We start from the raw sequence: 23,220 nt of genomic DNA, 5'->3' as shown, positions 1-23,220 counted from the left end.
CAACTTTAGCACAAAATATCGAAAAAAGTGTAATTATTGTTTCTTTTCCAATCATAATTGCAAATACAATACTACATTTTAATAATTATTTGTACATGTAAATGAGATTAAATTTACAAAAAACAGTTATATATATTTATACGAAATGAAATTTAAATTTAAAATGTTATAAAGTTTTAAAACTTCAATTTCATTATTAAACCAAATCCTCATTCTTTATTTTATTTGTTTTAAATTAGAAAACCTTAATTAAACTAATCATCAATAAATAAACTAATCAATGTTCAAACTTTGAGCATGCTTTATAATTTTAAATTATAATGAGTTTAGTTATAATCTAACAAATACCAACAATTAATTTTAGGTCAATTATGCATATACCTTTAAATTTTAATATATTTAAAATGTATTTAAATATATTTTCTTTCTTTATGGTATGGGTGATTGATAAAGAAATGAAATTAAAGTTGCAACGATATCATTTAATAGATACTTTTTTGCTTCGTGTGTTCTAAATTTGTATTGTTTATTTTTATTTGATAATGTGTAATTGCAACTTCAATACTTTGATAGTGTGTTCTAATTTTAATATGTTGCAGTAATGGCTCGTCTACCTTTAATTGCACAAATTGTGAGGCATAAAGGAATTGGTATTGCATTGATAATATGGTTGGAAATCTGTAGAATTGCGATTTGGTTCTTATTTACAATGGGTGCCAGCCTTAGCCTACATACTTATAGACCAATGATTAGGTCTTATACCTTAGATTTTTATGCAAAACGGGATTATGTGAAAAGGCTTGTATATGCTAGTGACAAGACCTGTATTGAACAAGTTAGGATGAATAGAACTGCCTTTTTTAAACTGTGTGAGATGTTAGAATCGTTAGGGGGATTGAAGTCATCCAGAAACATGCTTGTTGATGAGCAAGTGACAATGTTTTTACATATCATCTCCCATCACCTGAAAAATCGAGTTATCAAGCATCACTTTAGAAGGTCCGGGGAAACTGTTAGCAGAGCATTTCATAGTGTTCTAAATGCTGTCATACGCTTACAAGATGTGTTATTTAAAAAGGCGGAGCCAATTACAGCTGATTCTTCTGACACAAGGTGGAAATGGTTTAAGGTATTGGACTGAGTTTTATATATAGCTTGTACAACATTTAGTTGATTTAGATTCAAATTAGTATTCTAACTTAAGGTTTTAAATCATGTGATATAGAATTGCTTAGGTGCTCTTGATGGAATCCACATCAAGATTAGGGTTCCAATAGTTGATAAACCTAGATATCGAACGCGAAAATGTGACATAGCAACAAATATGCTAGGTGTTTGTACACCTGATATGCAATTTGTTTATGTTCTTCCTGGTTGGAAAGGTTCAGTTGCTGATGGACGGGTTCTTCGAGATGCCATTAGTAGAAGACATGGACTAAAAGTTCCTCATGGTAAAGTGGATAGTTAGAGGACTTTGAATTATTCATTAAGATCAAACTTTTTCTGCTGAATTAATCATTTAAAAAAAATTATTTTATAGGTTGTTATTATCTAGTTGATGCTGGATACACAAACTGTGAGGGATTTTTAACACCTTTTAGAGGACAACGATATCATTTGAACGAGTGGCGTCAAGGTTATCAGCCAAGTTCTCCGTAAGAGTTTTTTAATATGAAACATGCCTCAGCACGTAATGTTATTGAAAGATGCTTTGGGTTATTAGAAGTTAGATGGAGAATACTTAGGAGTCCATCATTCTATCTTGTAAGGGTGCACAATAGAATTATTATTGCATGTTGTTTGCTCCATAATTTTATTCGAACCCATATGATATTGATCATATTGAAGCGGATGTGGGAGAAGGATTACCTAGTAATGTGGTGGACGATGATGAACCGAATATCGCAAATATTCATCCATCGGATGCTTGGGCTACTTGGAGGATGAAACTAGCCAACAAAATGTTCAATGAATGGCAAGCATCTAGAAATTAGTTAGGTTTAGTAATGTGGTGTTTGAATTGATTTTTGTATTGTACTAAACTTGTTGAATTATAATTTAATTTCTTTTCATTCAGCATGTGTTTTTAAATTTAGTATTGAGCTTTTGATTCATGATATTGAACTTAATTATAATTTTATAAAGTGTTCACCTTTTGATTCATGATATTAATAGTAATTAATATAATTTGTTTTTTTTCTTAAGATAATTATGTCAGGTATTCCACAATCAAGTGCTTCTTCTCAAGCTTCTCGAAGAACCAAAAGAATATGGGTTCCAGAAGAAGATGCAGCATTGGTTTCCTCCATGGTGGGCTTGCACAATGTTGGAACATTTAATGCTAATACCGGGTTCAAAGCCAGTTATTTAAATAATTTGGAAAAAATGCTAGAAAAGGCTTTACCAAATGCAATGTTGAAGGCGAAACCTAATATTGAATCGAGGATTAGGTAACTAAAAAGGGAGTGGTCAATCGTCTATGACATGCTTAATGGTCAAAACAATAGCGGTTTTGGTTGGGACGAGCATAGGCAGCTCGTTGTTGTTGAAGATGTGGTTTGGGACTCTTATTTAAAGGTAAGAATTATTTCAAGTCTTTATTATCTTATTTTTACCAAACTTATAACTAATATGATTTCCTCATTTTTTTTAGAGTCACAAAGAAACTTCTCAATTCAGACATCGTACTTTCCCTTACTACGACCATCTTACTGCCATATACGCAAGAGATCGAGCAACTGGGAAAGATGCTCAAACAGCTGCTGATGTTCTTGAAGAAATAAATGCTGAGGATGTACCTACTACAGGTATGAATGAAAAGAGAAACTCATTCTATGACTACGAAGCTGACGTCTCTTTGGATGACATGGATGTTTCTGCTATGGAGCCGCGAGGAGATAAAGACCAAGGGGGTTCCTCATCTTCAAACAAGAAAAAAAAGAAATCTGATGCTCGTGATAATATGTCTTCTTCATTTAATGAGGCTGCCACTTTATTGGCCGAAAACATACGGGCCATTGGCAATCAAATCAGTAGGAGTATTGCCTCCGATGTGGTAGTTCAGCAGAAGTCAGAAGAATTCCAGATCATCCAAGAGAAAGCTACAAATTTATATTCAACCTTATGGGAAATTGAAGGTTTAACCGTCGATGAGCGATATCGAGCTTGGAGTAAAATTTCAGATCATCCAACTCAAATGCTCATTTTCTTTAGTTTACCTTCTGCTGCGCGATTGGAATGGGTCAGAAGATTTCTTTCTGACCATTAAAAATCAATGTTCAAACTTTTTGATGTTGTAAAAGTATATAACATATGGATTATGATGTAGAATTTTATTTTCATCTAACATTTTCTTAATATAAGTTAATTATGTTTATGCAGAATATAATTCTCAAGTTATATTATGATTTTAGTAAATTCATATAAGAATATTTATTATTAAGAATTTTATGAAATTATATATCATTATTAAATTATATTTAATATTAATTTTTTAAATTATATAAATTCATATAAGAAAATTTATTATCAAGAATTTTATGAAATTATATATCATTATTAAATTATATTTAATATTAATTATTTTAAATTATATAAATTCATATAAGAAAATTTTTATGAAATTATATATTATTATTAAATTATATTTAATAATAATTATATTAAATTATACAAATTCATATAAGAAAATTTATTACTAATAATTATTTTAAATTTTATTAAATGATATATTTTAATTAAAATATATTTAATAATAATTATTTCAAATTATATTTTATACTATCATATATTATGATTTTAGTAAATTCATATAAAAATATTGATTATTAAGAATTTTATTAAATCATATATTTTAATTAAAATATATTTAATAATAATTATTTCAAATTATATTTTATAGTATCATATATTATGATTTGAGTAAATTCATATAAGAATATTGATTATTAAGAATTTTATTAAATCATATATTTTAATTAAAATATATTTAATAATAATTAGCTTAAATTATTTTTTATAGTATCATATATTATGATTTGAGTAAATTCATATAAGAATATTGATTATTAAGAATTTTATTAAATCATATATTTTAATTAAAATATATTTAATAATAATTAGCTTAAATTATATTTTATAGTATCATATATTATGATTTGAGTAAATTCATATAAGAATATTGATTATTAAGAATTTTATTAAATTATATATTTAATTAAAATATATTTAATAATAATTATGTTAAAATATGATTAAATTATTTATTACTGATATTAATAATCTTATTAAAATTTAATAACAATAACAATAATCATTTATCTAAACAAATTTCTGCTAAGGGTATTCTAGTCATTTTAATTTTTTTCCTTATGCTATTACACCTTCATTCCATTCAACCAAACACAAGAATACTATTACGCCTCTATTCCATTACATTCAACCAAATAATTTATTTGCTATTACGCCTCTATTCCAATACAGCGAACCAAACGTGCCCTAATATCTAAAATACGCATGTCCATAGTTTAGCATAGCATGTGATTATTTTAATTGTTTTTAAAACAAAATTAAAGATTGTAAATGACTTATCAATCATTAGAAACGAAGGGAAAAAAATTCAAAGTAGTATTATCACCCACTTTCTTTTTGCTAATATTCGTGGGCTAAAAGCTTACAAAAACATCAATTAAAATACTGATTAAAGTGGTGGATATATCCATGGTGGAGTCACAAGGTGTTGTCTCTTTATATCAAAATTCAAGGTTAAACTCCAAATAATTTTGTTGATATTGTGTTGAATATGAGGAGAGGATAGTGATTATTATAAAGATGGGTTGACCCAATTAGGGTGGAGATTTAAAGATTATGAAGAGTGGTGGTAAAGATGACGTAAAGGTTAAGGATTGAAAGAGTGTTGATAGAGTGTAGATTTAGTATTTTTGAAGGGTTAATCTCTTTTTTCATCGTTCTTGAATGTATTTATAGGTAGAAATTTCATGTAAGATGAAGTTAACATATTGGATTTGCTATCTAGGTAGGAGGGATGTCTTTGATAGGACGAGGATATCTGTGGTTGGAAATCTTGTCATTCATTCTGCTTTTAACGGGGTAAAGTAATTACGCTTACGTGGTGTGTAGTATTTGGTAACCAACAACTTCATGTTTCCAATGGAGACTAGACCATCAATTACACAGATAGTCATGTTGAAAGGTTGAGCTCAAATGTGACCTTCCAACTATCTATGATTGACTTATTTTTTCGTACGTTTTCTTGACTTGTCACATGTGCACATATGGATGAGGATATAACAAATGTTACAAACCAAAAAAAGAAAAAACTCCTAATAATCTCATCCCTCTCCAATATGTAATTATTAAAAAAATTGATTAAAGGGGTATATATTTAAAAGAAACCTGATTAATTAACATATTCAAAATAAAAATTGAAAAATGCATTGAATTCCTTTTGTTAGCCACCGGCAATAGGTGAACCCACATCACTTGCAATTGAATATACACCTAAACCATTACTAGAAACAATATTTATTTTCAATTTAATACCCCATTTTGATTTTATATTACTGTCTATACGCGCTTTGAATAACATTTCAGCGGAAAAGTAAAATTAATAATTAATCGGATAAAAACAAATTACGAGTACAATCTTTATAAAGAAAATAAAAGGAATCTTTAATTATTATTTTGATAATCAGTCAGATTAGTTGTGTTATTAATACAAATTAATGAAAAAAAGAAAAATCCCAATCTTTTATGTTTGAATAGCTGTCCAAGTCAGCCAAAAACACCCAAAAGAGAAATTCATTGAAATGAATGAGATGATGAGTCATGGAGATAGGCATGGTGGTCGTCAGTAGGACATGGGTTCCAAATTTTCTCTGTTTTAGTCCCCAGTTTCTCCCTTTACCCTCTAATAATAACTCCTTTCTTTTATTTCTTCAATTTCTGTGGGTTTTTTGGATAAAATGTTGAGGATATGGAAGTGGTACCAGAGCTGTTTATCTCTTCATCCTGTAAAAACACAAATTATCAGCTCAGGTTTCCTTTGGGGCATTGGGGATGTTGCTGCTCAATACATCACCCATTCCACCGCAAAGAAACGCCTTCAATATCATAAAGTACGCATCCTTTTCCAATCCCCAACAACCCTCTTTTTTTCTCCTCTCATTTTCCTCTTGTTTTTACCTTTTTTTCCCTTATGCCTGATTGTATCTATTTGAGCTTTTGGGTACACTTTATTCTTACTTTTGTTTTGGAATTGGGTGTCTGCATGTTCTGATTTTATGTTGATTTCTTGTGGGTTATTTCCATCTTTGATTATGATTTTTGTTTGGGATATATTCCCATTTTATTCATATAGCTTTAGCATTATTGCCCCCAAATCCTTTATTGATGTTCATAGCTCATCTTTGATTGAGGGCTATTGGTTGATAATGTTTGAGGGATAATTAAAGCATTGATTTTCAAGTGGTAATGAAAATTCAATCTTGTAATGGCAATGTTCCATATGGCATTACCAGAAGAGATGGTAAATTGGCTCCGTTTCAGTAATGCAAACTAAGCTAACATTTGTCTTGGATGGTGTGTGCAATTTACGTCCGTAAGACATCCTAGTGAGCTACAAGGATTCACTTGAGATAGAGCTGTTAAGGAAAGCATGCCCACTGTTTTCTTCCCTCTTTTTGTTGTGGTTTCCATTTTTTTCCTACTGTTCTACTGCTCATAAACTGAAATTTGTCTAACTTAGCATCACTGCATAGTGCATACCCATGGTTTATGGTCAAAATGGATTTAATGATGCCATGGTGTGCATTTCTTAGTATTTGATATATGTTTGAGGTTTTCCTCACTCATTTTCTAGTTTATTCCGACATTAGAAAATTCAGCCATATCTTGTTGGCAATATGAATAGAATTGCTGTGACAGAGTTCTTCAAAACTTGTGTTGTTCTGAGCAGTTGACTTTTTTTCCCAAATAATTGTTTATAAGAGTTGGTTGATCTTTGTGTTTCATGCATCTTACAGACTCATAACAGTTTACAGTTTCCTCAAGTTTCATAGCAAGCATAAAAAAAATACTTGCTTATAAGTTTACTTAATTGAACTGTCGAAATAATTTCCTACTTCTGTACCAAGATCATCTTGGTTAAGCTGTCGATATTAAGGGTTTTCTTCGGGGGTTGCTCTCATACTTTCGGGTTAACTAATTTTGGGGTATTCGTAATTTAATGGCAAATTCCTGATCAGCACTCTCCACTTAATGCTTACTGTTTGCTTATAAGGTATTCCATTAGGTCATAGGGGAACCACATAGAAGGCAATAGAAGTAATCAGTGCATGTTTTGTGCTTTCGAATTATTTCATACACTTTAAGCAACCAATTTCTTCTGTTTGATGGTTCTTGTGTCATGATATCAAGTAATAAATATTATTCCTAATTGATGAGTAAACTAATTGTCATGCATTTTGCATATTATGTCCTTGTACCCATTGTCCATTATTTTGTTAGCACCATGATTGCATCTTCAGAAATTATAGTTTTTATTGCATCTCTGCTGAAGCTGGATTCTGAATAAAACAGCTCCTTTTGCACTAGTAAGACAATGATTGGTGTTTCATTTGACAGGATGATGATAATGAATTTAAAATCAACTGGAAAAGGGTAGCTGTCACAAGTATGTTTGGATTTGGCTTTGTTGGACCAGTTGGACACTTCTGGTCTGTTTTCATCCTTTTTTTATCTTTCCTGTCGATTAATCAACATTATTTTTGTTTTTCTTCTGAACTATACTTGGCTGCGTATAGAACACTGTTAAATTAGACAGAATTTGTTCTCAAACATCAAAAAATTAAAAGCTTCAAAGGAGTTATTGTGGAGCATTTGATGGTTAGTGAGAGATTATGTTTCTATATGTGATGATGGATCAAATTATATTATTTTCTGATGATTGCGATGCATCCAAGAAATTCAAGGTCTCTATTGAGTCCAAATTTCTATGTTGAAACTGTGGAGTGTGTCGCATTTTCCGGTCAAACTAGAGTCAAAGCAAAGGCGACATCGTGATGAGGAATCATGTGACGTCGCAAAGAGGAGTCTGGGACGTCGCAACGACGCGACGAATTCCAAACTTAAAGTAGCTACGTAATTAAACTCTCAGTAGGGTTATTTTTCTCAGTCAAACATTGATTACAACAGAGATGTTATAGTTATATTAGAACTCTAATCATAGCCTATTTAAAAGGCCATAGTAACCTTAGAAAAAGTGAAGATCATAACATAACATTAAAGAGAAAAAACATTGTATTCGGGGTTAAGGTTTGTTTTGAATTTCTCCATTTTGTACTCTTCAATTGTTTGCTCATTAGTGAAGTCTCTTTTACTCGTTTTTTATACTCTTGATTGGAGGAGTTTTTCCATGTAAATTTGTGTACCCAATTTTCTCTATTCCTTCTTTTCTCATTGTTTATACGAGTCGATCCTCAACAAACTAGTATCAGAATTTAGTTAGGGTTCCGCAATCAACCCGTTTAGAGATGATGACAGTGAGATTCGATATCGAGAAGTTCGATGGGATTACAAATTTCAGTTTATGACAAGTTCGGATGACTGCAATACTAGTTTAAAATGACCTAAAGAAAGTCGTTATAGGGCAAAAGCTCGCAGATTCGGATTAGTCGGAATGGGATGAGCTTGATGAGAATGCTCTGTCTGCAATTCAGTTATGTCTCACGAACAATGTGTTGCAGGAGGCAGGGATTTAAATTGCGGTCGCGGTCGCGTTTTCGGTCGCATTGCGTTTATCGCGGTTGCGGACATAACGGATGCTATTGCGGTCATTGCAGGTATCGCGGTCGTGAATTTTACATTACTTATTGTGTATTGCGGGTATAGCGGGTTTCGGCAGTAGCAGTTTCGGACGGTCCGCTACCGCTATATAACGGCCGCTATTTCGGTAACGGACCGCTATTTAAATCCCTGGCAGGAGGTGCTTATGGAGAAAACAGCATCTGGCTTACGGAGAAAGTTAGAAACCCTTTACACGACAAAGCCTCTAACTAATCGATTAGTGTTGAAACAACGCTTGTGCATGTTCTGTATGGCCGAAGGTGCGTCCATTAGGGCTCACATCAGTGAATTTGTTTCTCTCGTGAATGATCTGAAAAATGTCGAGGCTAATATAGATGATGAAGATTAGACTATGTTGCTCTTTGCCCCATTCATACAAGACTTTCAGGAAAATTCTGATTTATGGTAGAGATAACTCTTATTCGAGGATGTGAAAGGAAACTTGTTAAGTAAAGATAAACTCGACAATGACCTAGATTCGAATAGCAAGTCAGATGAGCAAACCTCAGTTTTGGTTGCAAGAGGTAGACAACAGTCCAAGGATTCAAGTCAGAGCAGGTGTAGGTCGAAATCAAGGTCGAGAAATCGAGAGAAGACCTGTGGCTACTATAAAAAGTTGGGTCATATTAACGCAGAGTGTTATAAGTTACAAAATAAAAACGGAAGGGCTGTTGAGAGTAATGAGAAAGGAAAGCAAAAAACTGAGGTAGTTGATGCTAGTGTGGTTGAGGACAAGGGTGATGATTTGTTGCTGGTGTCTACAATTGAAAGGTCCAAGTTTTCTTCTAAATGGATCCTGGATTCGGGGTGTTCTTATCATAAGTGTCCAAACAAGGATTGGTATTCCACATATAGTCTAGTTGAAGATAGAGTTGTGCTTATGGGAAATAATTTACCCTATAAGATAATCGGTATTGGTACCATTCAAATCAGGATGTATGACGGGATTATCCGAATTCTGTTAGATATCAGGTATGTACCTGATAGAAAAATCTCATCTCCCTAGGTATGTTAGACTCGAACGATTGTAGAATCACTGTCAGTCTATATATTCTACAGGGTTTAACAGTGACTGGTGCAGCAGCAATTTCCTCGTCTACTACAGAGTTGGAGTCAACTTGGTTGTGGCATATGTGACTTGGTTATATGAGCAAGAAAGGTATGATCGTTTTGAATAAGAGTCTTCTAGTTTTCAAGTTCAGACATCGTTTGGACTTGGTTAGTAACTTAAAAAGATCAAGTTAGGCCCATGACGGGGTTCGGCAAATGAGACATTAAAAAACGAGTCAATGTGGAGATTTGTGGAGTGTGTCTTGCATTTTTCAGTCAAAGTAGAGACGACGTCGTGATGAGGAATCACAAGACATTGCAACGATGCGATGACGTTCGAAACAGAGGCGACGTTGTAACAAGGAGCCTGGGACGACTCGACGAATTCCAAACTTAAAACAGCTACGTAATTAAATTCTCAATAGAGTTACTTTTCCCAGTTAAACTCTGGTTACACTAGAGATATTAGAATTCTAATCTTTAACTTATTTAAAGGGCCTTGGTAACCCTAAAAAAAGTTAAGATCATAATGTAATATTAGAGAAAAAAATCATGAGAGAGTTTTAGATAGCTTTAAGGAAATTTCGTGTTTTAGCCAGAGAGTTTTGTATTCGGGTCTAAGGTTTGTTTTGAATTTCATCTTTACTCTTTGATTGTTTGTTCATTAGTGAAGACTCTTTTGCTCGTGGTTTTTTATCCTCTTGATTAGAGAAGATTTTCCACATAAATTTATGTGTCTAATTTTCTCTATTCCTTCTTTTTCGTTGTTTATACGGGTCATTCCCCAATAGGAACAGTAAAATTCTACATCTAGGAGATTCCAAACATGTTGCCTTGATACATTTGATAAAATCTTGCCGGACTCTACCAAACTCTTAGAACTGGGTTTTGATTTGTAAGATTGGTAAGTAAATCTTGCAGCTGCTTACAACTGTAATCCTTTCTTCATGTAGGTATGAAGGGTTGGACAAATTTATAAAGATGAGGCTTCTACTGCGCCCAAAGTCAGCGAGGTTTGTTGCTGCAAAAGTTGCTATGGATGGCCTTATCTTTGGCCCCTTTGACTTGTTTGTGTTTTTCACATATATGGGGTTTTCAGCCGGAAAAAGCACTGCTCAAGTGAAGGAAGACGTGAAGAGAGACTTCCTCCCAGCCTTGATATTGGAAGGTGGCGTTTGGCCAATCGTTCAGGTTGCGAATTTCCGTTATGTTCCAGTTAGATACCAACTCCTTTATGTTAATATCTTCTGCTTGTTAGACAGTGCCTTTTTGTCATGGATTGAACAACAAAAGGATGCTCCCTGGAAACAAAGGTTTACTTCTTTTACCTCCATGAAAGAAGGTGGAGGCCAAGGCAGGTTATGATTTTTTTTTCTTTTCACTTTCTTTTACATCTTACTGATCAGATTCCCAAGTGTACAACAGAATATACATGTACTGTTGAAAGAATTAATGAAGAACCCCGAACCAGGGGTTTTAGATATTGGGATTTGGAGAGTGATTGGATTAGACTGATATTGCTACCAAATCTTCACTCAAATATGCAATTCATGTTGTATCCAATATGAATGCGTTGCATGTTACTATATTTGAACTGATAATTTGCAATAAACTTAAAGAATGTTTTTAATTTAAATGTTTAATAACTCTATTTTGTTGTTTTTTGATGAGGAGCAAGTAAAATTGAAATTAGAAGTCCACAGTACGGGATTAGCTTCTCCCTACATCAGAAAATAAAATATCTTTACTACATAATGGGGGCTCATGGCAGTAGTAACAAAACCAAAATCCAACATTTTAGTAATCGGAGGTTCCAATCTAAGCCAAAATGTCCGATTTCCTTCTCTAAAGATATGCTTTAATGTTGCACTTTGGAAATCATCAAGGAGCGTCCTGCATGAGCATTTGATTGTCATTATTAATGAAATTAATAAATGTAATAGCGTCGGCTGAGACCATTTTGAAGGGCTTGACCTTCGGGATATGCCGGACCCTCCTAGTCTCGAATGATGCAACCTGCCCCTCTGTTCCCGAATTTCCCAAGAATGAACCACCGGTATTGAGTTGGAGAAACCCGTGGGAGACCTTTGTTTAAAATCGAACAGTAAAATTCTACTTTATGTATTGTATGATGTATGACACAATTTAGAGTTATTTGATATGGTTAATTAGAAATTACAAATTCTAATCTATCATAATTATACAATAGAAATTCAATATGAGAAATAATCAAATTAAATTCTATTATTAGTGTAAATTGTAAATTTAGTTTGTGCATTTTAATTTGGTTATCTTTAGTTCCGAATGATTGATGTTAAATTTATTAAATTTTGCTATTTCTAAAATTTAATAGGGCCAACATATTATTACATGTGTAATACCATACAATTTGTTATTTTCACATATTATTCACAAAAAAGTCAGTTAATGAATGGCTATTGTTTGCGTCAAAACTAAAATTTGAAAATTTGAAAAGTATAAGAAACTAAAAATACTCTAATTGGAGAATATGAATTAAATCTACAACTTTACGCATAGAATAATATTGATAGTAGAATATAACCAAACAAATTTAACTACTATCATTTATGTCATGATTGAAACTTCAAAATCCTAATGTTACAAGGATTAAAATTGATCAAATTAAAATAATGTAAATAACATAATTTGACTGAAATAATGTAAATAAACAAATTTGTTAAAATCTACATAAAAATTATTAATGTGCCAAAATTTATATAAAATATTATATATATATCGAAGATACATGAAACAAAAAATTAAGAGTTATTGTAATAGTGTCCATTTTGCCACATTCATGTATTCATGATCCATTCATGTTAATTTTTCATACCATGTTTATATTCATGTTATTTTTGTGGGTTTAGAATATTATAAATATAATCTTACATGCTAATAATTTATTTTATGTAGAGTTTGACACGTTTTTGGATACATGTTATGTATAAGTTAAGTTTTTGTAACTTTTACATAAGTTATCATATATATAGATAGAGGTGATCATGGGTTAGGCTATCCGGCTCAGCCCGACGGCTTACCTGAAAAATAAGAGAGTTCGGGTAAAAATATAAGCCTGAAATATGGGTTTGGGAAAAAAACGAGGCCTGTTTAGAAAACGGGTCGGGCCTCGGGTAAAACTTTTTTGGCTCGAGCCCAGCCCGGCCCGAATTATATATTAAATATATTTTTTTTTATTTTTAATCAAATATACTTTTTAAAATTTAATATGATATTTTCTTTTTAAAATATGCTATTTTGGTGTTGTAAAATTTAATATGGGCCGGGCCGGGCTCGAGCTTAGCAATTTTATTTCGGGCCGGGCTTGGACAAATTTTTTGCCCATATTTTGGGTGGGCCTGGGCCTAGAAAACGGGCTTAAATTTTTTGTTTGGGCCCGGCCCGGCTCGGCCCATGATCACCTCTATATATAGAGGTGTCAACTCTGGTTCAAACATTCTTGGGCTTGAATTTTTTTCGAGTTAGAAACTTTTTTGGGCTCAGATTTTTTTGAAATCTGATCGGATCGAGTCGGACGGATTTAAATAAATTCAAATAATTTTGATGCTTTATAAATTATATTCAGAACGTAATAATTAATTCTACTTTTACATGATAATAACACAATACAAATTCACTTCATATAAATCAGAAATTTTATATAGATGTTTTATTGTAAATGAAATAAGGTTTATCATATCTAATGTTTGTAATTATATAATATATAAGAATTTTATTGACATAATTAATATTATTATATGATATGTACATGAATTCGTATATAATATTTATGGTTATATGATAGGTATATAAATTTTATTTATTTGAATTATTATCTAGAATATATATAACCTGTGAGTTTGAAAAAAAAATTAAAATTAACAAAAATAATCTTTATTATTTTAAAAGTTTTAAAAAAATTATAAAATTATAAAAATATCAATAATTAATAAAAAATCTAACAAACTACAAAAATCATAAGATATTATACAATGTTAAAATATAAATAAAATATGATAAAAGAAATCCAAATTTGGTCCATGTGCCCCTGTATAACTCATTTTGCCTTGCTATTGAATTTTTGAAACCCGCTAAAAATGAACACAAAAGTCATGTTATTTGACCAATTTCGTAATTCAAGTTGACGTTCATCAAAATGTCTCAAATTAACAAGAAAAATTATTTTAAGAGGTTTTCGCATTCATTTTTCATATGACTTATGAGTACATACAAATTTGATTTTTCATCAGCAAATTTGATTGGTAAGTTCTTTAGACTTAATTTGACTTTCATATCATTAAATTAATTATCATTATATATTTTATATCATCATTAAATTTAAATTTTGTAAATTTGAATAATTATTATATATATAATAATTGCATTAAAAATTATTGGTAAAAAGACCTCTACAGTCTCTCTCAATTTTGAAATTAAGCAAATTGGTCCCTCTAAAATTTTGGAGCAATTTAATTACTGTCAATTTTCAAAGTGAGCAACTAAGGATAATTAATTATGGTGTTAATGTCTTTCGTCAATTGTGCATAATTTTGATTGGAATAACAACAAATTTAGCCTTTAATGTTGACATGTTTTGTCAATTTGGTCTTGATTATAAAAAATTCAACAAATTTAGCCTCAACATTTATACATTTACACAAATGTTGTAGGCTAAATTTGTTAATTCGGGACCATATTGACAAAATATCTAAATTTTGAGAGTTAAATTTATTATTATACAAATCAAAATTACGTATAATTGATGGAAAACATTAACGTCGAGACAAATTGTCTTTAATTGCTCACTTTCGAAATTGATAAGGATTAAATTGCTTTGTTTTTTTAGAGGGATTGGAGAGGTCTTTTACCAAAATAATTTTATATTCATAATTAATGTTTTAAAATTTATTTTAATTTATAATTCAACATAAAGATGTAGTGTTATTTATAAATTTTAATATAATTATATAATATTTAAAATATATTTTCATGCATTTAGATTTTTCAAGTTTTAGATCAGATCTATCTTGAGCTTAAGCTTTAGATTGGTCTCAAGCTTGGGCTTGGTTTGGTCTTGGGCTCGTATTATTTTATGCACAAGTTTTCTCAAGCTCGAATAAGCTCGGCTAGAATTTTCTCGAGCTCGAATTTTCTCAGACTTAAATTTTCTCTGGCTCAAATTTTTTCAAATTTTAATCATTACGGGCTCGAATTAGCACAGATAAACTTTCGATCTCAGACCTATTTTGCGAGCTTTAATCATATATAGCAACTCAATTTAGAGAAAGAATTGTATGTTCTTGTCTTGTCATGTTTAAATTCATCTTATAATTTACAAAGTTTCAATAGTGATTCAATTTGAGAAAAAGAATTATATATTCATATCATGATTGTGTTCTTTTCATGAATTTTTATAAATATTCATACTTGAATAAGTTTTTATATATAAATTTCTTCATATTTATATGCTTATATACTTTTTATGTTTTATCGTGTTTTTAATTATTCCCCATTATTGTCATATAATTTCTTAAAGTTATCTTATAGTTACATAATTAACTAAATTACTAATAAATACCGAAAATTTTTAAAATGTACTAGATTAGGTTGTTTTTTAGAAGAATTACGAGTATAGGTCGATTTTACGAAAACGCTTACAATTAAAAGCGTTTTCAAGTAAAATTCAGAAAAACATGTCCAACTATAAGCATTTTTAGATGATTCGCAAAAAAATGCTTCCAATTAGAAGCGCTTTCTACCACATCAACACTAAAAGTGACAGCACCAATATTTTTATTTTATTTTTTGGTGCCACCTATTATTAAGGAAATCAAACTTACAAAACATGTTTTTATATAGACCCCCAAGTTTTATTTCCATTGTTTTCTTAAGCGATGTGGGATGTGGGTATATATAGACTTATAATCCATTTGTAGCTTGTTCCTAAATAATATGAGATTGCTTATTCTTTCAACTAACAGCATAAGAAAGTTATATTTAATTTTTATGTTGTTAGTTGAAAGAGTAAATAATCCTAAATTATCTAGAAACAAGCTACAAATGGATTATAAGTCTATATATACTTATATCTCACATCGCTTAAGAAAACAAGGAAAATGAGACATTGGGTCTATATAAAGACCTATTTTGTAAGTTTTATTTCCACATTAATAGGTGGCATCAGAAAAATAAAATATTGGTGCTAGCACTTTTAGCGTTAATGTGGCAGAAAGCGTTTTCAGCTGATCTGAAAGCGTTTTTCAACAAATCACCTAAAAACGTTTATAGTTGGAAGTGAACTGAAAGCGTTTTCGTAAGATCAACCTATTCTCTTAATTCTTCCAAAAAATGGCCTAATCTAGTAAATTTTAAAAAATTTCGGCATTGATAATTTAGTCACCATAATTTGCTATAATCATTTAATTTTAACTTTGAACTAATTCTTTTATAATTAATGTAAATATCATAATTATCTCGTTTTGGTCCCCTTTATTATTAGCTTCGATTACTTTATCAAAAAAAAATTTTAATTGGCCCCACCTTAATAAAAAAAATTTATTGTTATAATAATCTCTTGAATTTTTCAAAAATTTAAATCAATTACGTTTCTTCGAATTTTTTACACACAATTGAGCTCATGAACTAATAAAATTGATTGAGTAGACCTTTTAATTGATGTTGACCATTAGTATTTAAAAAGTTTACAAGCAGTTTAAAAATTGTTTTTTAAATAAATTTTATCTTTTTTATTTTTTAATTTAATGGTTTTTAAATAATTTTTATAATTCCAGAATGTATTTAAATAAATAGATGGACGTCTACATTCAAATGAACCTTGACAAGTATTTGTTCAGATTTATTGTGTACTTATTTTTAATTTTTTAATTTTTTAATTATTTGTTGACTTGGCGTGGTAGTTATTAACAGCCACATCAATGTTGCCATTAAATACTAATTGAAAATGTTAGTCAAATGACCTAATTGGTGAATTTTATTATTTCAAGAAGAAAAAAAATACTTAAACTGAATTTTTTTTTAGAAAAATTAAAAAGATCCGCAACTTTGTTGTGAAGGCTTCAAAATTCAAAATTTGTTTTTGAAAGTTAGGAATTTTAAATTCTGCGGGTAACTTTAAAATTAAGTTATAGTTAGTAGTTGATGTCACGTTATAGCATTAATATTTTATTTCACAAGTTTCTATGACATGTAGGCTCATATCTCTGTATATAATTAGTATGAATAATCAAACGTTATTTTCCGTTACCATTCACAAACTCTTTGAATAAAATAAAATTAACCGAATAACGTTATTTTCTGTTACCATTAATACTTTCCGTTACTTTTAGAGCCCCTAAAATAAAATTAACCAAATTTAGTGTAATTGAGTTAAATTAAACTTAAATAAGAAATTCGAAGGAGTTTGATTCTCGATTCAAGTTCATCAAGTATTATTTTTTAAACTTGAATGCAACTCAAATTATCTTAACTTAATTAGATTCGTTTATTTGATCTCAAACTTGTTTCATATATATTTTTAGAGATAAAACAACATTACTGTAACACCAGACCCGATCGTTGGATCCGAGTTAATGTCACATTCGTTGTCAGAGTAACTACAACAAATTTCAATACAATTCAACCATTCTAGCATGCTTACAAGTATAAATCACATTCTCGATATGTTGTAAAATCATTTCTGACTTTTATACGAGTTTATGAAAGCTTTTCTATTAACCTGAGGTCGGTAAGAACTTAATTGAAAAGTTTTAAAAATCTACGGGTTGACGTCACGACATCATGGCTTTCATGTTGCGATCTAATCAATCAATGAGTATCATCGCAACTTCAGAAATATCGACGTCACGACACCACTTACTGTCGATTTAAGTCATGACGTTGGGGACTAATTGTCGCAATGTTACACCTGTTTTGGCAAAAAAATCACTTTGGTACACATTTCATGCTTCCTACCAAATACATTTCAACATACATAAACCTATACCAAATTCACCAATGCATCATATCATGCCAAACTATGTCGAATCAAGCTTGTAACACCTTCGAAACCAAGTATTCAAGTGGCATAAAACTCATGATCAAAATATAAACATATCTAAGCCATTTACCAACTTTAACATACCAAGTTACTTCATTTTGCAAGTTTTAACATATAAGACTTATCCAAGCTTGAAATCATGAATCCAAATGGCATCAAACATTATCAAAACTAAGAACAAACCAGGCTATATATCAAGCTTAATATAGAATTTAACCTTAGCCACAAATATGACATTGGCATTCACAAGTAGAGATGATTATTTACATAATAAAGACCCTATATACATGCCACAATATTAGGAATCAAAATGAACATAATTCTACTGCCTTGTTGATAGTGTGATATCCGCAATGATTTGGCTTCGAGAATTTCACAATCTAGGGATCTACATGTAAGGAAAATAACCATAAGTAAGCATTAAATGCTTAGTAAGTTCAAATAGAAATTACAACACTTACTATAACACCTCATACCTAACCCATTCACATGGTCCAAGCTACGAGATGCTACTATGCTGTGAAACAATTACAATCATATACTCACCATAGAACCATTCACAACTTACTATTCCAAATTAACTAATTCATATAGTCTAATTGATGATTTAAAACATACAAAGCCACTCAAAACAAAATTTTCATTCATTTAGCATCAAACTTAACCCAAAATATGTACCATAAGCTATATATATACCAAATGGTATGTTCAAAATCACCTATTACCACAACTAACATAAGACTTTCCTTCCAAAATGACCACTTGTAACCTAAAAGTCCTTATGTACATGCCACATAGTCTAGACATCAAATTGAACATGTATCTATTGTCTCAAGATAGTGTGTGCTACTCCGCTGATCTAGCTCAACAAGTTCTGCAATGTGACAATCTACAATGAATAATCAACAAAAATAAGTATTGAGAATGCTTAGTAAGTTCAATTAGAATCAATAAACTTACTGTTAAGTATGACTCCTATTTTAGTCAAATTTGAGAAATATTCTTCTAGTTAAACTCTGTTTATTTGTTTCAATCAAACACTGATTAGTTTAGATTATTTTATTATTATTTGACATATGAATTTAGCCTATAAATAGACTCTTTTACAACCTTAGAAATAACACCCATTAGAGATTAGAACTCATAACACATTTAGAGAATTTTGTATTTACGTTTTGAGGGTTTTTTGTTTTTGGGTTTTCGGGGTTTAGTTTTTATCTCCATCTTTTGTACTCTTCATTCTTTTACCATTATAGTAAAATTATATTTGCCCGTGGTTTTTATCCTCTTTGGAGGGGTTTTTCCACGTTAAATTTGTGTGTTTAATTTCTCAATTTATTCCGCTATTTTTTGTTACTTGTTGCTCAATCGGGTTGATCTCTAACAAGTGGTATCAGAGCTAGTTCAATTTTCATAGATCAGCTCGTTCAGAGATGGCAGCAACAAGGTTTGAAATTGAGAAGTTCGATGGAGGGACAAATTTCAATCTGTGGCAAGTTCGAATGATGGCAATTCTAGTTCAAACCGGCTTAAAAAAGGTTGTTACTGGGAAAAAGCTTGAGAATCTAAATCAAATAGAATGGGAAGAGCTTGATGAAAAAGTCTTGTCTGCAATCTAATTGTGCCTCGCGAATACGGAATTGCAGGATGTGTTGATGGAGAAGACCTCATCCACCTTGTGGAAAAGGTTAGAAACTCTTTATGCAACTAAGTCTCTAGCTAACCGTTTAGTGTTGAAACAACATCTATTTACGTTTCGCATGAATGAAGGTGAGCTTATTAGAGATTACATCATTCAATTCATTACTCTTTTAAATGATTTAAAGAACGTTAAGGTTCATATTGATGATGAAGATCAGGCTATGCTATTATTGTGCTCTTTACACATTTCATACAAGTCTTTCAAGGAGACCCTGATTTATGGAAAATACAAACTCTCGTTCAAAGATGTGAAGGGTCATTTGTTGAGTAGATACAAACTCGACAATGAGCTTTATTTTGATAGCAAGGTAGATAAGTAAGCTTCCGTTTTGGTAGCATTAAAGAAATGAGACAAAAAGTGTCGCTATTGTAAAAAGTTAGGTCACATCAAAGCAGATTGTTATAAACTACGAAATAAAAGAACTGTTGAGTGTAACGAAAAAGATGTAGCTGGTGCTAATTTGGCCGATGAAAGCGGTGATGATTTCTTGTTAGTGTCAACGAGCGATAACACTAAGCTCACGTCCGAGTGGATCCTAGATTCGGGATGTTCTTTCCACATGTGTCCCAATAGAGAATGGTTCTCCATATACAGTTCGATTGAAGGTGGAGTTGTGCGCATGAGAAATGATTCATCTAGTAAGGTAATTGGTATTGCAACTGTTAAAATTAGGTCACACGATGGGACGATTAGGACACTCTCAGATGTCAGGTATGTACCTGATTTACGAAAGAATCTCATCTCCTTGAGTATTTTACACTTGAAATGATGCAAAATCAACATCGTGTCGAGCAATATTAAATATCTCGTGGAGCTCTCATTTTGTTAAAAGGTAAAAGAACTAGCAGTTTTTATATTCTGGAAGGTTCTATAGTGACCGGTGAAATCGGACGTCCCTCGTTCGTTACAGAGACGAAGTCAACTCGTTTGGAGGAGGCAACTTAATCATAGGAGGGAAAAATGTATGACCGTTTCGTTGAAAAGAGGTTCTCTTTTGGATGCAGGTTTTGAAAAGTTAGGGCACTATGTTCGTGAAAATCAGACCCGGATTAGTTTTGATTTGGCAGTGTACAAGTCGAAGGCTAGAAGTCTTCCAGTTTCTAAACACAGATTCGACTCAGTTAATTCCTTGCATAGTTCAAGATAGGCTCGTGGCGGGCTTTGGCAAAGATGGCATTGTAGAAATATGAGTCAAGGTGGAGATTTGTTAAGTATGATTCCTATTTCAGTCAAATTTGAGAAATAATCTTCTAGTTAAACTCTGTTTATTTGTTTCAATCAAACATTGATTAGTTTAAATTATTTTTTTATTATTTGACATATGAATTTAGCCTATAAATAGGCTCTTTTACAACCTTAGAAATAACACCCATTAGAGATTAGAACTCATAACACATTTAAAGAATTTTGTGTTTATGTTTTGAGGGTTCTTTGTTTTCGGGTTTTCAAGGTTTAGTTTTTATCTCCATCTTTTGTACTTTTCGTTCTTTTGCCATTATAGTAAAATTATCTTTGCCTGTGGTTTTTTATCCTCTTTGGAAGATTTTTTCCATGTTAAATTTGTGTGTTTAATTTCTCAATTTATTCCGCTATTTTTTGTTACTTGTTGCTTAATTGGGTTGATCTCCAACACGTACCTTAATCATTTTAAACATAATTTCAACTAATCAATTGGCACTCAACATGGCTATCTTTGACATATAATGGTATATCTAATCATAAAAAAAAAACTTTACCAATTAATTATGTTAATCATGTTCCCAGTCATAAATAATATCAATATCTTAATGTAATCATATAGAAAATCACATATCAAACATTTATGCTTACCATTTCATTTCTAATTCACATTTAAATTTCCATTTTCGATCAATTGAGTAACACCTAATGGGACAACAATAATACAAATTTGGGCTCACAAGTGAATAAATTGCTCACATAAGTTACTGTATAATAAGGTTGCTCACAAAAGTTGAGATTATAATTGAATTGCTCACACAAGCTTACTTTTATCGAGGTTACTTGTTCGGCTAAATCTACAATACATATAATCTAAGAATCTTTGACTAATTTCACACAAACAATTTAATATATTTCACATTCATCCTATGTTAAGTAATCATTTTCAGGTTTTATCTGAGCTTACGAAAGCTCATTTGATAGCCCAAAGTTGAATTAAGACCAAATTATAACATTTTAAAATTCCTAGACAACGTTGTGACTTTGCCATTTCCTCATCGCGGCATGGTCATCTTATCTTGTTAGGTCATGACGAAACTCTTTAAGATGACGACGTTGCGACGTTAAAAACCCGTGGTCGCGACGTTGTCCCTACGTAACAGCCCGTTTTTAGTAAAATTGAAACAGTGGTTTTGAGACCACAAATACAACAATTAAATATTTATTTATCAATATTTTAATGTTTATGGTTTAATAGTAAGGTCGTATAAAAATTTCGTTAAGAAATTCTGACGTTTGTATGCTTAATTAAGTGAAAAGGACTAAATCGTAAAAGGTGCAAAAATAGAGTTCTATTAGTAAAAGGAGTCTAATTGTTGTGAAACTTAAATGTGGGTGGACTTAGTTGTAAATTAGATCAATTATGTTGTTAGTGGATGTTTGTGGTAAGGTTTTGATGAAATTATAATGATTTTAAAAGGATATTTTGGTAAATGAACAATTAAGTTAATTTGATAAGTAAATTAAAGACAAAAGAAATATGTCATCTTCTTGTTTCTTCATTTTCATGATCGAAAATCACCATTGGAATAGCTAGGTTTTGGCCAATCTTATTTCCATTTGCATGGTATGTAGTTTTATCCCGTTTATAATGATTTTTATGTTTTTGAAGTCGTTGTAGCTTAATCTAGCTAGCCTAAGGACTAATTTGAAAAACTATTAAAGGATTAGGGTTTTTCCATGAACATGTTTGTATGGTTTTTTAAGTTTAATGAAAGATTATGAGTCATTTTTGTTAAATAAACAAGTTTTGTAAAGTGATTTTTGATGAAATTATCATTTAGGGACTGATTTGTAAAAGTAGTAAAATACCATGATAAATTTATGAAATTCTGAATTTCATGAGTTTGTATAAGTCCCTAGGTAAATCGGCTACCATGAAATATGGATGAATTTGCATAAATGTCAATTTACGAGTTTAAGGACTAAATTGTAAAGAAGTTAAAATGTTAGGGGAAAAGTGTAAATTTGCAAAAGTATGAATTTTGGACTAAATTGAATATTATAAGTATTAAATAGATTGAATTTGTTTATTTAGATCAAGATAAACCTCGTACGAATCTAGATCGATGAAAAGTTAAAGCATTAGATTAGTTAATTTTATTTCGACATCTTCGTAATTGAGGTAAGTTTATATGCTAAATAACGTTGTAATATTATTTTGATATTTATGTATTGTGCTATATATCATGTTATGAAATGATGGAAATCCAATAACGTTTCGACAACTATCGAGCCCCATTTGAACCTTAGGAATATATAGGATACAAATGACATGTCATTAGGGTTA

At 30.9% G+C, this 23,220-nt stretch overlaps 1 protein-coding gene across 4 annotated transcripts; it reads left to right on the top strand.

Moving 5' to 3' along the window:
* Positions 1-5,712: 5,712 nt before the first annotated feature.
* On the top strand, positions 5,713-11,545 carry LOC107901239 (PXMP2/4 family protein 2). Of its 4 annotated transcripts, none has more exons than XM_016827161.2 (5): positions 5,775-6,137; positions 7,645-7,736; positions 10,869-10,928; positions 11,015-11,106; positions 11,174-11,545. In XM_016827161.2, the coding sequence occupies exons 1-5, from the start codon at positions 5,985-5,987 to the stop codon at positions 11,278-11,280; spliced, it is 504 nt and encodes a 167-aa protein (XP_016682650.1). In that variant the 5' UTR covers positions 5,775-5,984; the 3' UTR covers positions 11,281-11,545. The 4 variants fall into 4 exon arrangements, with proteins under 4 accessions (XP_016682646.1, XP_016682650.1, XP_016682651.1 ...); XM_016827162.2 differs by having other exon boundaries at positions 5,777-6,137; positions 11,178-11,396; XM_016827158.2 differs by having other exon boundaries at positions 5,779-6,137; positions 10,869-11,106; positions 11,174-11,396.
* The last annotated feature ends 11,675 nt before the right edge of the window (positions 11,546-23,220 follow it).

Source organism: Gossypium hirsutum, chromosome D06 (assembly GCF_007990345.1).
Source record: "Gossypium hirsutum isolate 1008001.06 chromosome D06, Gossypium_hirsutum_v2.1, whole genome shotgun sequence".
NCBI lineage: Eukaryota > Viridiplantae > Streptophyta > Magnoliopsida > Malvales > Malvaceae > Gossypium > Gossypium hirsutum.
The sequence above is the reverse complement of the archived record's forward strand: the minus strand, read 5'-3'. Positions and strand labels throughout refer to the sequence as shown.